Source organism: Crinia signifera, chromosome 3 (assembly GCF_055691185.1).
Source record: "Crinia signifera chromosome 3, ASM5569118v1, whole genome shotgun sequence".
NCBI lineage: Eukaryota > Metazoa > Chordata > Amphibia > Anura > Myobatrachidae > Crinia > Crinia signifera.
In genome coordinates, this window is record NC_139219.1 from 32,946,188 (window position 1) to 32,959,485 (window position 13,298).

The 13,298-nt window shown below is 48.2% G+C and overlaps 1 protein-coding gene across 2 annotated transcripts in view; it reads left to right on the plus strand.

Annotated features, from left to right (window-relative positions):
• Positions 1–13,298, plus strand: part of LOC146063331 (putative deoxyribonuclease TATDN3) — a 48,961-nt gene that overhangs the window by 19,187 nt on the left and 16,476 nt on the right. For both annotated transcript variants that reach the window (XM_083175610.1, XM_083175612.1), the window contains exons 2-8: positions 1,197–1,229; positions 1,322–1,395; positions 3,480–3,558; positions 4,064–4,126; positions 4,834–4,943; positions 5,975–6,030; positions 8,220–8,332. In XM_083175610.1, the coding sequence (XP_083031736.1) occupies positions 1,197–1,229; positions 1,322–1,395; positions 3,480–3,558; positions 4,064–4,126; positions 4,834–4,943; positions 5,975–6,030; positions 8,220–8,332 (528 nt within the window). The remainder of the gene's footprint in view (positions 1–1,196; positions 1,230–1,321; positions 1,396–3,479; positions 3,559–4,063; positions 4,127–4,833; positions 4,944–5,974; positions 6,031–8,219; positions 8,333–13,298) is intronic.

The window sequence follows — 13,298 nt, forward strand, 5'->3', positions numbered from 1 at the left end:
TGACAGCTTCATAAACTGCAATACCAGCTACACCATCTATATGCTGAGTTGTGAGTGCAAACTCCGCTATGTAGGACGCACCACGAGGAAAATTAAAGTTCGGTTCTTAGAACATAGGCGTAATATCATGAAACATGTATTAACACACAGTGTGTCCCGACACTTCCACGAACACCATGGAGGGGACCCAAAGAGCCTAAGATTAGTGGGCCTAGAACATGTTAGGAGGACCGCACGAGGGGGAGATCGATACAAAACATTATGCAGACAAGAGGTATATTGGATGTACAGGATTTTTATGGGATATGTAATCCTTGCAATTTTATACTTTATTATTAAATATCTGTAATTCTTTTACCAACACCTGCATGTTTTAGTTAAGCGCGGTTTCACCCTTTTCTTTCCTGTTATATTTTGCTTGGGACTGACATCCCTATTCCGAAACCGCTGCTTTAGCCTAACAACTCCTTCCAGGCACACTCTTAGGCCACACTAGTGACCTAACCTTTTTTCCAAAGATCACATCATCAATATAATGATACCAGCATTTTAAGTGTTTCGCATATCCGTGATTAGTCCAGATCGACATATCCGCCCAGAGCGATACGAATAAATTTGCATAGCTGGGTGCGAAAGGTGTACCCATTGCTGTCCCACATTTTTTGACGGTAAAAAGTGCCTCCATACAAAAAGTTATTTCTATATAAAATAAATTTAATACTGGTCATGATCTGGGCAACATCACCTTTATTCATTTATAGAAGCTCTAGTAAATTTAGCCCACAGTGCACAGGACATGTATGTGGTGAATACGCGTCTTGTGCATCTGTGCCGCCCATTAATCTGCTGCATTCACTACAGGCCCCAGTCCGCTAGCACTCGCCCCAGGCTTGATTGAGATGTAATTGTTAAACAAGGGGATGAGTCACCCTGTTATGGATATGTTTAATTGTGTTTTACATTTTCATGGGTACAGTTCAGTTACAATAATTACGAGGTTATGATACTTTGTTTCAGAGACCTATATTGTTACATATTTAAATACACATCAAGGCCAAAGCCGCTCATCTCTCGGTAATAGGTGAACTGTCTCCTTGTACACGCACATCAGCGCTGGCTGTTGGCCTCCAGCGTATTCTCCACACGTAACATGAATATATACTTATTATTTATTGTGGTTATTTTATATTTCACAGGACATCGATATCGTTCTAGAAGAAGCAAAGGCAGTAAGTGCTGCAATAACTGTATGTCGTATATATATACAGTATATAAAATGCCTTTCTGACGACTTCCTGTGTCACTTGCTTCCCAACTTCAGGCGGGGGTCCGGGCACTGGTGGCGGTTGCGGAGCACTCGGCAGAGTTTGATAAATTAATGCATCTTTCTCAGAGGTAAGCAGACTACATGGAGTCATGCAAGGCTCTCATACATGTGCGTGTACAGTACACGGAAGCCCCCGTGTGATTTCCTGTCCTGTAAGCAGAGATGCTTTTCCACTTGGACGGAAACCAACTGGGTATAAACCCTCAGCCTTCTAGGTGGATCGCTCCCCTGTATGTTCGCACAGGGGAGTGATGTTTAGTGACTGTGCATGTGCATAAACATTTATGCACATGCGCAGCCGCACTGTGCGAGGGGGCGTGGCTAATTGCTTATTCACCGGCCCATTCGCACCCAACAGTGTGGGTGTGGGGCAGCGGCGAGGAGTAGCACCCAAGGGAACGTCCAGCTGACATCTGCTGCGGGGAGCGGGCAGCGGATGTCAGCTTCCCGTACAGGGACCCGCAGATCTAAGACACCAGAGAGTTGTCTTAGATCTGCGGGCGCTTGCAAAACCATTCGATGGTCGGCGACTATTGAATGATTTTACCCCCGCATGCAAGGCTGTGAAGGAATGTTTAATCTAAGTATCCATTTGCATGTGTATGGGGAAGTCAGTGTGCGAGGGGCAGGCGTTCGTGTGGACGGCGTTTATAGAAGCCGCAAAGCTGCAAATCAACCAGTATAAGGGCCTTTATCTCTGGCCAATCAGCTCCTAACAGTCCGTTACAAGCTTTGTTTAGAAAAAATAACCGTTATGAGCTGATTGGCTGGTGATAAAGTACCAGCCAATTTGTCACTTCACGGAGCTTAATAAATCTGCGAAGACCACTGTCACGGACCCACCGGTCGCCTGCTCCGATACGTCAATCTGAGCAGCTCCGGCTGTTACTGGGGTTCACTTTGGACACTCGGGTCCTTTTATTGAGGTACACTGCCACCAGCCCAAACCTGATTTTAGCACTTGAAACTGCGCAAGGGGCGGCTTGGCTCGCACCTGACCACACAATACAATATAAACTAAGGTAACGCTGACCACTCTTCTGAGGCTAATAAGTCTTAAGAACACAGAACCAGGACTGAGAATATGTATTATTTATTCCTAGAAATACTACAGAGCTTTAAAAAATGGTTACAAGATATTACAATGATTTTAAAAGTACACACAAGATTAAATGCAATTTCAGAAATAAAATAAAAGGGAAAAATGACAGAACCGTATCTTATACGTAAATACAGATCCTGACGTGGGGGGGGGGGGTCTCCACAAGCAATCTCTGGTCGCTTACAGCCTGTTTGCTGCACCCCCAAGTAGTGACACTGACCATAGAGAGAAGTAGCTTAGTTATACCTTGCAAACTCCCTCATCCATGCTGAAGGAATGTGGAAGGTCCCTGGCAATGTATCTTCTACAGTCTGCTGTTTTCAAAGTGATTGATCCTCCTTCCTTATCCAGTGAGATGCATAGCAGACAGGCTACACTGATAAGAGATTTGAAGGAAGGGGACAATTTCTAACCTCTTCTTCTGGACCATGGTTTATGAGGGGTCTCAGATCTTATCTTACATCCTAACTCCAGAGGAGTCCACAGATGTCAAACAGAGGGAATACAGGCCTCAAACCAGGGTCACCTACAGTTTACCCACATAATAAAAGACATGTCCTGATTCCAATACTCACAGGAGACATAACTTTACAACAATATCAGACATACATTGATCGAACAGATAATCATAACAGGAGGCATACGTTAATTTGATCGATCACCTGATCTGATCGTTACAACCACAACATGGTCCCAGCACTGAAACTGCAGAGTAGTTGGAACTGTCCATGAATCAGTGGCCGAAGCCATCTATTACGGTGACAAGTTCTGTGACTGGTGATTAACCACTTCTGTTTGCTGATCACTATTACCAGAACGGTCTAATGACTGCTTCTCCTAATTTCTCAGGATTTTAAATTGAGTTAGTTTTCTGGTCTTATTTCCCCACTAATTATCTTCTGTGTAAGGACAATGTAATACTGTATTGTTAAAAGGTTATGCAGTGTCTTCTTGTGGCTGCAATTAGTGGATCAGTTTGTGGCTCATCGTAGCTATGTCTATGTTCCCAGCACAGTTGAAAAGATCCTGATCTAATTTTCCTCTGTGCAGGTATTCGGGGCTGGTGTTCCCGTGTTTAGGAGTGCACCCTGTCCAAGGTGCAGAACAACAGCGCAGCGCCACTCTTCAGGTAAGACCAAGGCTGAGCAGCCAAGATGCCCCCCTCCCCCCCCTTCCAAATGCAGGGTAATAGCAAGTGGTACTGGCTACGTTGCAGTACTGGCAGTTGGTGCTGCTCCCCCTATTTGAATTTTGGACTGTGCTGGAGCCGCCACTCCGTCTGGCTCACTGCCGCCACCCCAAATGAAAGCTCTGTTGTAGGGGTTTTAACATCGTAAGCCGGCCCCCAGGCAGCACCTGATTATAGTGGCAGGAACATAGACTGTGTGACCCACAAGCAGAAGGCCAGTTGGGCGAGGGCGGGAAGTATCCCTCATTGAGGCGCTCTGATGGTGTTGGCAGAGGGAAGCACATATGCTGATATCAGTCATCGCCCCATGGACTCCAATAATCATCGTCTCAATTCTAGTAGGGTTATCGGTCATCCAGGTCATTATTGCAGCTTCCGTCACTTATATATAAATGCAATCCCTGTATATTATCATCTGGTAACGGAGCTCTGTTGTATTCCACAGGACTTAGAAGATGCTTTGCCTCTGATTGAACGCTACAAGGAAGATCTGGTGGCTATTGGGGAGGTACTAAGTGCCTCAACTGCAGTGTTTCTCCTCCAATCACATGTTGCGGAGTTGTGATGAAAGTAATAGTTCCACCTCATTAGCACAGCATTCATTTATATGTTATGCACCGCATGGAAGTGTGCTCTGAGACATACAGATATGATGATCATGTGACATACACGGGGCTCAGGGAGGGTCAGTAATCTGCTGCCACGTCTGGTGGGTTTATTAAGTAAGGTGCAAATCTAACGCACCCATTTCTTCCCTTTATAATCACATAATTCATACATGTACCTGTAGGATCTGCAGATTTAGCTGTAGTGAAGCCCGGGAGGGTGGCCGCGGTTGGTGTGAAGGTCTTTGGGCCTAATTCAAACATGTTAGCAGGGGTGCAGTTTTTGCAGGTGGACAAAACCATGCTGCACTGCAGGTGGGGCAGATGTAACATGTGCAGAGAGTTAGATTTGGGTGGGAGGGTGTTTAACCTGAAATCTAAATTGCAGTGGAAGAAAAAAGCAGCCTTTAGTTAACCTGCACAGAAACTATAACCCACCCAAATCATACCCTCTCTGCACATGTTACATCTGCCCCACATGCAGTGCAGCATGGTTTTGTCCACCTGCAAAAATTGCAGCCTTGCTTACTGGCCTGAATCAGGCCCTTTGTGGTTCGTCTGTCTGTAGCGACAGTAATGAGCAGGGTAATATTGGGTTTTTCTCCCATAGGTCGGGCTGGATTTCACGCCGCGGATAGCGAGCACAGAGGAGCAGAAGGAAGAGCAGCGACAGGTGTTTATCAGACAGATACAACTGGCCAAGCAGCTGGACCTGCCTCTGTAAGACCTGCACTCAAAGTCTGTCTTAGCTCATTAGGCATCAAGTGCAAACCTCTGTGATGCCTCCATATTATACAATCGCGCTCCGCTAGGTCTTATCCCGTCCATTGTGAATACAGCAGTATAGTCCTTTACAGAGCGCTGGTCACCAAATCCTATTACTGTATGTTATTATTTACAGTAGTCTCTTGTGCTCTATATAGCAATGAAAATAATTCACTGGGATATGCTTAGCTGTAAGACCTAAAGGGAGCCATCCATTGATATCAGTCTGGCTGTCGGAGTAGAGTGCTAGCTCCTAGACCAACTCCCTCTGCACATCATAATTCTCCTGCTTTGTCGCTGCATAGTGTACAAAGGATACGGTGACCGGTCCTGTTTCATCTACAATGCTTCTTATACTGAAAACCACTAAACCAAAAAGTAGGTTATTTATGATGGCGGCCGTATTGTGCCACACTAGGTCTGGGAATCTGGAATAAGCCTGGTTTTGGTGGTGACTTTATAATTTATTACCATTTACTTATATAAATATAAATATATATATATATATATATATATATATATATTCCATTGCACTTTACAAGTGGGAGCAGTCATGTTCAAGGTTGATTTCAGTTATACTGTATAAGTGTTCATTCTAGCACCTGACAACTTTGAAAACCCTTGCAGTTCCTGTTCTCTGCCTGGGGTGTCTCTGTCTGCTGTGGTGTTACTAGCAAAGGTCTGGTTTGCACATCAGTGCTGATATACAGACCACACTGTGCTAGAAGCAGCAGACAGCGACACCCCAGGCAGGGAACAGGAACTGCATGGGTTTTCAAAGATGGCGAGTGCTAGAATGAACCCTATATAAGGCTTGTGGGGCTATGAAAAGTGTACATTGCACTAAACTGACCGAGTCTGATCTCTGGTTGCTACAGGTTACAGCAAATTTATGTTTTTTACAGCTTGATGTTTCACTGGTAATGACCTATTCTACAGTATTTCTACATTATTAATATAATTATTATTTATTATTTCCCGACCAGAAACGTTCACTCTCGCTCAGCCGGACGACCTGCTATCAACCTGCTGAAAGAACAGGGTATCATTTCTTTATTCATCTTTGTTTTTTGGTATTAGCTGAGGATTATTATTCAGTCATGTCCGTTTATAGACTACGTTGTCTTAAATCAAAATATCACGTTAAAACAGCCATTTTGTTCATTGACTCCACTGTTCAGCAGCAAACAACCAATCGGTACAGGAGACACCAGTGACATCACCCCGGCACCTTGTAACCAATACAAAGCCGATCTCTATTTACTAAGGCATCATGATGTCACTAGGAGGGGGGGGGGGAGTCGGCCGCATCTCCGATGCTGGGGGTGTGCGCATGCGCATAGTTGCTTATGTGCAAACCCCTGGAGAGAACGCCTTTTGGTGAGTTTTACACTTGCTGGGGTGTTCGCAAAATGAGTGACAGACAAGGGACGGGAGCTGGGGTCCGGCCAGAGTTTCATGGGCATGTCCACAAAAACGGTGGGCGTGCCCACGGAAACGCTGGCAGGACACCTGTGAGTGCAAACGTGGCCCTTCGTGCGGAGGATGTAAGCGCAGGCCCTCAATTCCCACAAGAACTGCCAGGATAAAAGTAACTTCTGGCTTTTATCTGCAAAGAGAGGAGAAATCATTCAAGGGCGAGTAACCATCGGATGATCTCTCCACGTAGTGTAGGGGATTTGGTTAGCGGGGGGAGGGCGTACACATTCGCTTGCATCGTAGTGTAGGGGATTTGGTTGGCGGGGGGGAGGGCGTACACATTCGCTTGCATCGTAGTGTAGGGGATTTGGTTAGCGGGGGGAGGGCGTACACATCCGCTTGCATCGTAGTGTAGGGGATTTGGTTGGCGGGGGGGGGGGGAGGGCGTACACATTCGCTTGCATCGTAGTGTAGGGGATTTGGTCAGCGGGGGGAGGGTGTATACATCCGCTTGCATTGTAGTGTAGGGGATTCATTCAGCGGGGGGAGGTCGTACGCATCCGCTTGCATCGCAGTGTAGGGGAGTTGGTCGGGGGGGGGGGGGAGAGCGTACACATCCGCTTGCATCGTAGTGTAGGGGATTTGGTTGGCGGGGGGGAGAGTGTACACATCCGCATGCATCGTAGTGTAGGGGATTTGGTTGGCGGGGGAGAGAGTGTACACATCCGCATGCATCGTAGTGTAGGGGATTTGGTTAGCGGGGGGAGGGCGTACACATCCGCTTGCATCATAGTGTAGGTGATTTGGTTGGCGGGGGGAGGGCGTACACATCCGCTTGCATCATAGTGTAGGTGATTTGGTTGGCGGGGGAGGGCGTACACATCCGCTTGCATCATAGTGTAGGTGATTTGGTTGGCGGGGGGGAGAGTGTACACATCCGCTTCCATCGTAGTGTAGGGGATTTGGTCGGCGGGGGGGAGAGTGTACACATCCGCTTGCATTGTAGTGTAGGGGATTTGGTTGGCGGGGGGGAGAGTGTACACATCCGCTTGCATTGTAGTGTAGGGAATTCATTCAGCGGGGGGAGGTCGTACGCATCCGCTTGCATCGTAGTGTAGGGGATTTGGTCGGCGGGGGGAGGGCGTACACATCCACTTGCATCGAAGTGTTAGGGATTTGGTCGGTGGGGGGTAGAGGGTGTACACATCCACTTGCATCGTAGTGTTAGGGATTTGGTCGGCGGGGGGTGGAGGGCGTACACATCCACTTGCATCGTAGTGTTAGGGATTTGGTCGACGGGGGGGGGGTGTACACATCCACTTGCATCGTAGTGTAGGGGATTTGGTCGGCGGGGTGGAGGGTGTACACATCCGCTTGCATCGTAATGTAGGGGATTTGGTCGGCGGGGGGGGAGAGTGTACACATCCGCTTGTATCGTAGTGTAGGGGATTCGGCCGGTAGGTGGGAGAGCGTACACATCCACTTGCATCGTAGTGTTAGGGATTTGGTCGGCGGGGGGTGGAGGGTGTACACATCCGCTTGCATCGTAGTGTTATGGATTTGGTCGGCGGGGGGAGGGTGTACACATCCGCTTGCATCGTAATGTAGGGGATTTGGTCGGCGGGGGGAGGGTGTACACATCCGCTTGCATTGTAGTGTAGTAGTAGTGTAGGGGATTCAGTCGGGGTGGGTGGGGGGGGGGGGCGTACACATCTGCTTGCATCGTAGTGTTGCATTGTCATACATATGTATGTATGTGTGTGTAAACTTACAAAATGGCTGCCTCCAGTACTTTATTGTTGCATTTTATAGGAGCTGTAAATGTGCTCCTCCACGCGTTTGATGGGAAGCCATCGGTGGCCATGGAAGGTGTCAAAGCCGGCTTCTTCTTCTCCATCCCTCCCTCCATTATCCGGAGTGAGCAGGTAATGTGTGGTGTGGTGTGTGAGATTCCCCCTATTATCAAGTGTGCAAGGTCATTTTGTGACACTAAAAACAGGCTTCTGTGTATTCCGGAAGTGTTGTCCATCCCGCTCATTTACATCATTGCTGTGTGTGGCCATATTGGAATGTGAGTTTGTTGCCTGGCGGGAGCCCCTCAGTGCCTCGCTATAAGTAATGGTGCTGGGTTAAGGTGCCCACACACGCACCGATCCCGGCGTGCGTTGTGGGCTTAACTGGCACACATAGCATCGCATCGTATGCCTTGTGCATGCGATGCGATGCTATGCTATAAAAAGCTAGTACAAAAGTATGTGCAGCACATACTTTTTGTACTGTGCGATGAGGTGCCGCGGGAGCGCGCACCCCATCGCATAGCATCGCACCGCCGGGATCGGTGCGTGTGTGGGCACCTTAACTGCTTAGATTGGCCACCGCCAGTGCCTCTGAGCAAGTTGTGAATTCCTTTTTGACATTCCTTGAGCTGCAGGTAACCTAGTAAAGGGTCTTGCCCTGCCCCCTCTCTCTCCTGCTCTATCCCACCCCATGTCCATTTTACGCCATCACGTATCACTGCTCCTCCCCTCCCCACAAATCTGTCCTGTCTCAATGGGGCAGATGTATTAAGCCTTAAAAAGAGATAACTGCAAGGGTGATAAAGAGAGATAAATGTCCAGCCAATCAGCTCCTTACTGACTTTTTTCAAACTCAGCCTGTAACATGGCAGTTGGAAGCTGATTGGCTAGACGTTTATCTCTCCTTATCACCCTTGTATTTATCTCTTGTTAATGTTTAATACATCTGCCCCATTGGAAGCTGCTGGAAGTATGGTGCATGCCTCAGAATTCACTGTGCTGGCATCTAGGAGACAGGGCAGACCTTAGAGAATTACTATAGTGTTCATTCTAGCACCCGCTATCTTTGAAAACCCATGTAGTTCCGCTTCCCTGCCTGGGGTTTCACTGTCTGCTGTAGTGCTTCTAGCACAGTGTAGTCTGTATATCAGCACTGGAAGAAAAGGGTTTGTGGAGCGCTCTGAATAATATTGGTTATGAATTAATAAATGGAAAAAGTAATTAAAAAATGATGATCAGATATTACATGAAAATACAAATTAATTTAATTATACACATAATATGATGACACAATTGTTAAATTAGTAATAGATAAAAATGATAATGCAATATTATATGGCCCTCATTGGCATGCAAAATAACCACTTAGAAAGGACAATGAATACTTAAGTGAGTCCCGCTTGTTCCAAAGATATGCTCTCCTCCCAAAGAGTATTGGTGATCCCCACAAATGAGATGGGACAATTGGGGTGATCCAGATTAAACTGGTACTGGGGTGTCCATTTGTCCTGCTGGAGACCTTAGTTCTTTGATCCACTGGTGGGCAAAGGCATGGGCAAGTATTCAATGCTGGTGCGAGCGGCCGGCGAGGGGGTTAAACTGCGAGGATCACAGAAAACCAGTGATCCTCGCAGTTTAACCCCCGCGCCGGCCGCTCGCACTATGCAACGTTCCGGGGGAATCCTCGCAGTCACAGAACGGCGAGGATTCCCCTATACTGCGAGAGCCGAGGCTAGTGATGCAAACTCACTGTAATTAGCCTCGATTCTCGCAGTTTTTGGAGGCACATTCGCAAATTCCCCCTCGCTCAAAAAACGGAGCGAGGGGGAATTTGCGAATGAGGGGGGTCAGTTGAATACTGACAGGGTCCTGCTCCCAGTCACCGCTCGCCCACGGCATTGAATATATGCCATGGAATACCTCACTTCTCGGATAGGCTCCAATGAATAAGCAGGTGGTGACCCGATTTGTATATCCAGTTTGGGGGTTCCGGAATGGGTAAAGGGGTGGTCCGTGGGTACCTTAGATAAAGTTTTCTCAGCACAACGAAACGCGCCAGGCATTTCTAGCACCACTTGGACACTGGACTATTCTACAATATCCCCTTGAACCAGCTACTCCTCCTGCTCCCCCACGGACCACCCCTTTACCCATTCCGGAACCCCCAAACTGGATATACAAATCGGGTCACCACCTGCTTATTCATTGTAGCCTATCCGAGAAGTGAGGTATTCCATCCCTTTGCCCACCAGTGGATCAAAGAACCAAGGTCTCCAGCAGGACAAATGGACACCCCAGTACCAGTTTAATCCGGATCACCCCAATTGTCCCATCTCATTTGTGGGGATCACCAATACTCTTTGGGAGGAGAGCATATCTTTGGAACAAGCGGGACTCACTTAAGTATTCATTGTTCTTTCTACGTGGTTATTTTGCATGCCAATGAGGGCCATATAATATTGCAATATCATTTTTATCTATTACTATTTTCTCTTTCAATGGTCCTGGTGACACAGCTCAACACTGGGATGTAGGAGGGTCCGAAGGAGCCAGGCACCTATCCTAAAGTTTTAGAGGGTAGGCTCCTCCCCTACTGCATCCCTGGACTCTTCAGTTCGTGTTAGGTGCCCACTGGAGTGGGTGCTATTCTAAAGGGCTGCAGGAGCAGCCGAAGAATTAGAGTAGTTAGGGGATTTTTATTGTTTTATTAACTTTTACCCTAGCTAGGTAGGCACAGTGTGAGGATTCTCATAGTGAATCCTCACACTGCTAGCGCAGCAGGAGCTGACAGAAGCGCGTCCTGTCAGCTCACTGTGCACAGGGGAGACACTGTCTGGTCTCCCTGTGCAGCGCTTATAGCCTCTTCTAAGAGGCTGCCTGGGCTCCGGAGTACCCTGAAACCGGCTCCACATTTAGGTGGGGATCATGGGGGACAGGCGCTCCGTGATGGCGGCGGCCATTTTATGCGGAGCTTACACGCTGAGCTCCTAGATGAGAGGACAGCAGCGTTGTGACAGGCATGTTCCAAGTGATCCCCAGTTGAGGGGGAGACACTGGAACTAGGAAATCCTACCTAAGGAGCGGCTGGCTGGGGGTGGTTGGCGCCAAAAGGTCACGGACCCCGCAGCAGCAGGGACCTGTGGTCTCTTCCTTCACTCTGACTTTGGCGCCTTTCAGAACGCTTGCAGCGGAGCTGAGCTGGCTTACTGATCCTGGCAGAGTGACTTGGATTTCCTGGGCATCACTTCCCCGCAGTCGAAACCAACAGACAGATAAGTGACTGGGTGCATTGCCTCTGTATAAACGCTTGTACATTGTTTGCACTGTGTATACTGATAGATATACATTTATCACTTGCATCATGTCTGAGCATCAGGCTGTGGTTTTGGGGGAGGGAGCCCTTAGTGCACTGAGCGCGTGCAATGTTTGCACACAAAAGTTTGTCCCTGAGCAGATGGCCAAGGGGGGCTTATGTATTACTTGCGCTGATGTGAGACCCATGGGCAGTGAACCCCATAGGGCAGAGCAGATGGAACCTGCGTGGGCCAGGGCCCTAGGCAGGTCAGTAAACGCTTTGGTGCAGCTTTTGGACAGGCAGAGTGATGGGCTGGTAGAATCACAGAGACCTATGCCATCATCTCAGCAGTCGTCTGGCTCCTTGCCTCTTACCCAGGCAGATCCTGCGCTGATTCAGGTGATGCAGGATACTGCTAAAGGGATCAACAGGTTCAGTGAAATGCTGGATAAAATGGATGATGTGGCAGGGACCCCTAGAAGGTCTTATGCTTTGACTACTGTGGTAGATGAGGAGGAAGGAGAGTATACTGACATCCCCTGGGATCAGGGTGATGATTTGGAAGAGAACTCTGCTGCTGGTATAGAGGATCTCATTGTAGCTGTGAAGCAGGCTTTAAAGCTGTCTGTGGAGGATAAGACTCCTGTTAAAGGTGTTTTTAAGCGACAGCGGAAGGAGGCTGTTACTTTTCCTTCAGATGAGGGGTTACAGGAATTGTTAGAAGGGGCTTGGAAATCTCCTGATAAGAGGCTTCAGATGCCTAAGCGATTCCTTAGTCTGTACCCCATGCCAGAGTCTCATGCGGAGCTCTGGGAAAAGGTCCCAGTTGTGGACGCTTCAGTGGCACGGTTGTCCAAGGCTACTGTATTACCAGTACAAGGTGGTGCAGCTTTTAAAGATTCTGTGGATAAAAAGCTGGAGGGAAACCTCAAGGCTATCTTTGAAGGGGTGGGGTTTACCTTACGGCCCCTTATTGCTTCAGCCTGGGTCTCTAAGGCCATGATAGAGTGGGCTGGTGAATTATGCACCATGCTGCAGGCTGACCCTGGTGCGTTACTGCTTGCAGAAAAGATTAAGGCAGCTGCAGAATATGCAGTGGAAGCAGAGGAGGAAGCTATTAAAATGGCAACCAGAGTGTCCACAGTCTCCATTAATGCTAGGAGAGTGCTTTGGCTTAAAGCCTGGGAAGCAGACAATGAGTCCAAGAAGGCTCTGGAAACATTAGCCTTCAAAGGAAAGGTACTCTTTGGTACCGAATTAGAGGAGATTATAAAACAGGCCACGGGCGGCAAAAGTACATTCCTGCCGGCCTCCTCAGCAAAGCAGACGTCCAGATTTTCTGCTTTAAAGCCGTCCTTTCGGCCCTCCCCTAGAGGTGGTGCGTCCTTTCGAGGACAGTCTTTCAGGGGAAGGTTTCAGTCCTCTAGAGGCAAGACACAAAAGTCAAAATTTGGCTCTTTTCACAAGAAGCCTGCCACAAAAGGAGAGGACAAACCCTCTGCATGACTGTCAGGGGCTTCGCCCGACAGTGACAAAAGTGGGGGGGCGTCTCACACTCTTCAGGGACGCTTGGGCTTCTCTAGGCCAGGATGCCTGGGTGTTAGATATTATAACACAGGGTTACAAAATCCCTTTCAGAGGGCCGCCTCCGAAGAGGTTCATTCCCACATCCTTACCAAAGGAGGCACGGCTTCGTACAGCTCTTGTGAGAGCAGCTCACTCCCTTTTGGAAAAAGGGGTGGTTACACTAGTCCCCAGGGCAGAGTGGAAGAAAGGCTTTTACTCCACGCTGTTCCTGGT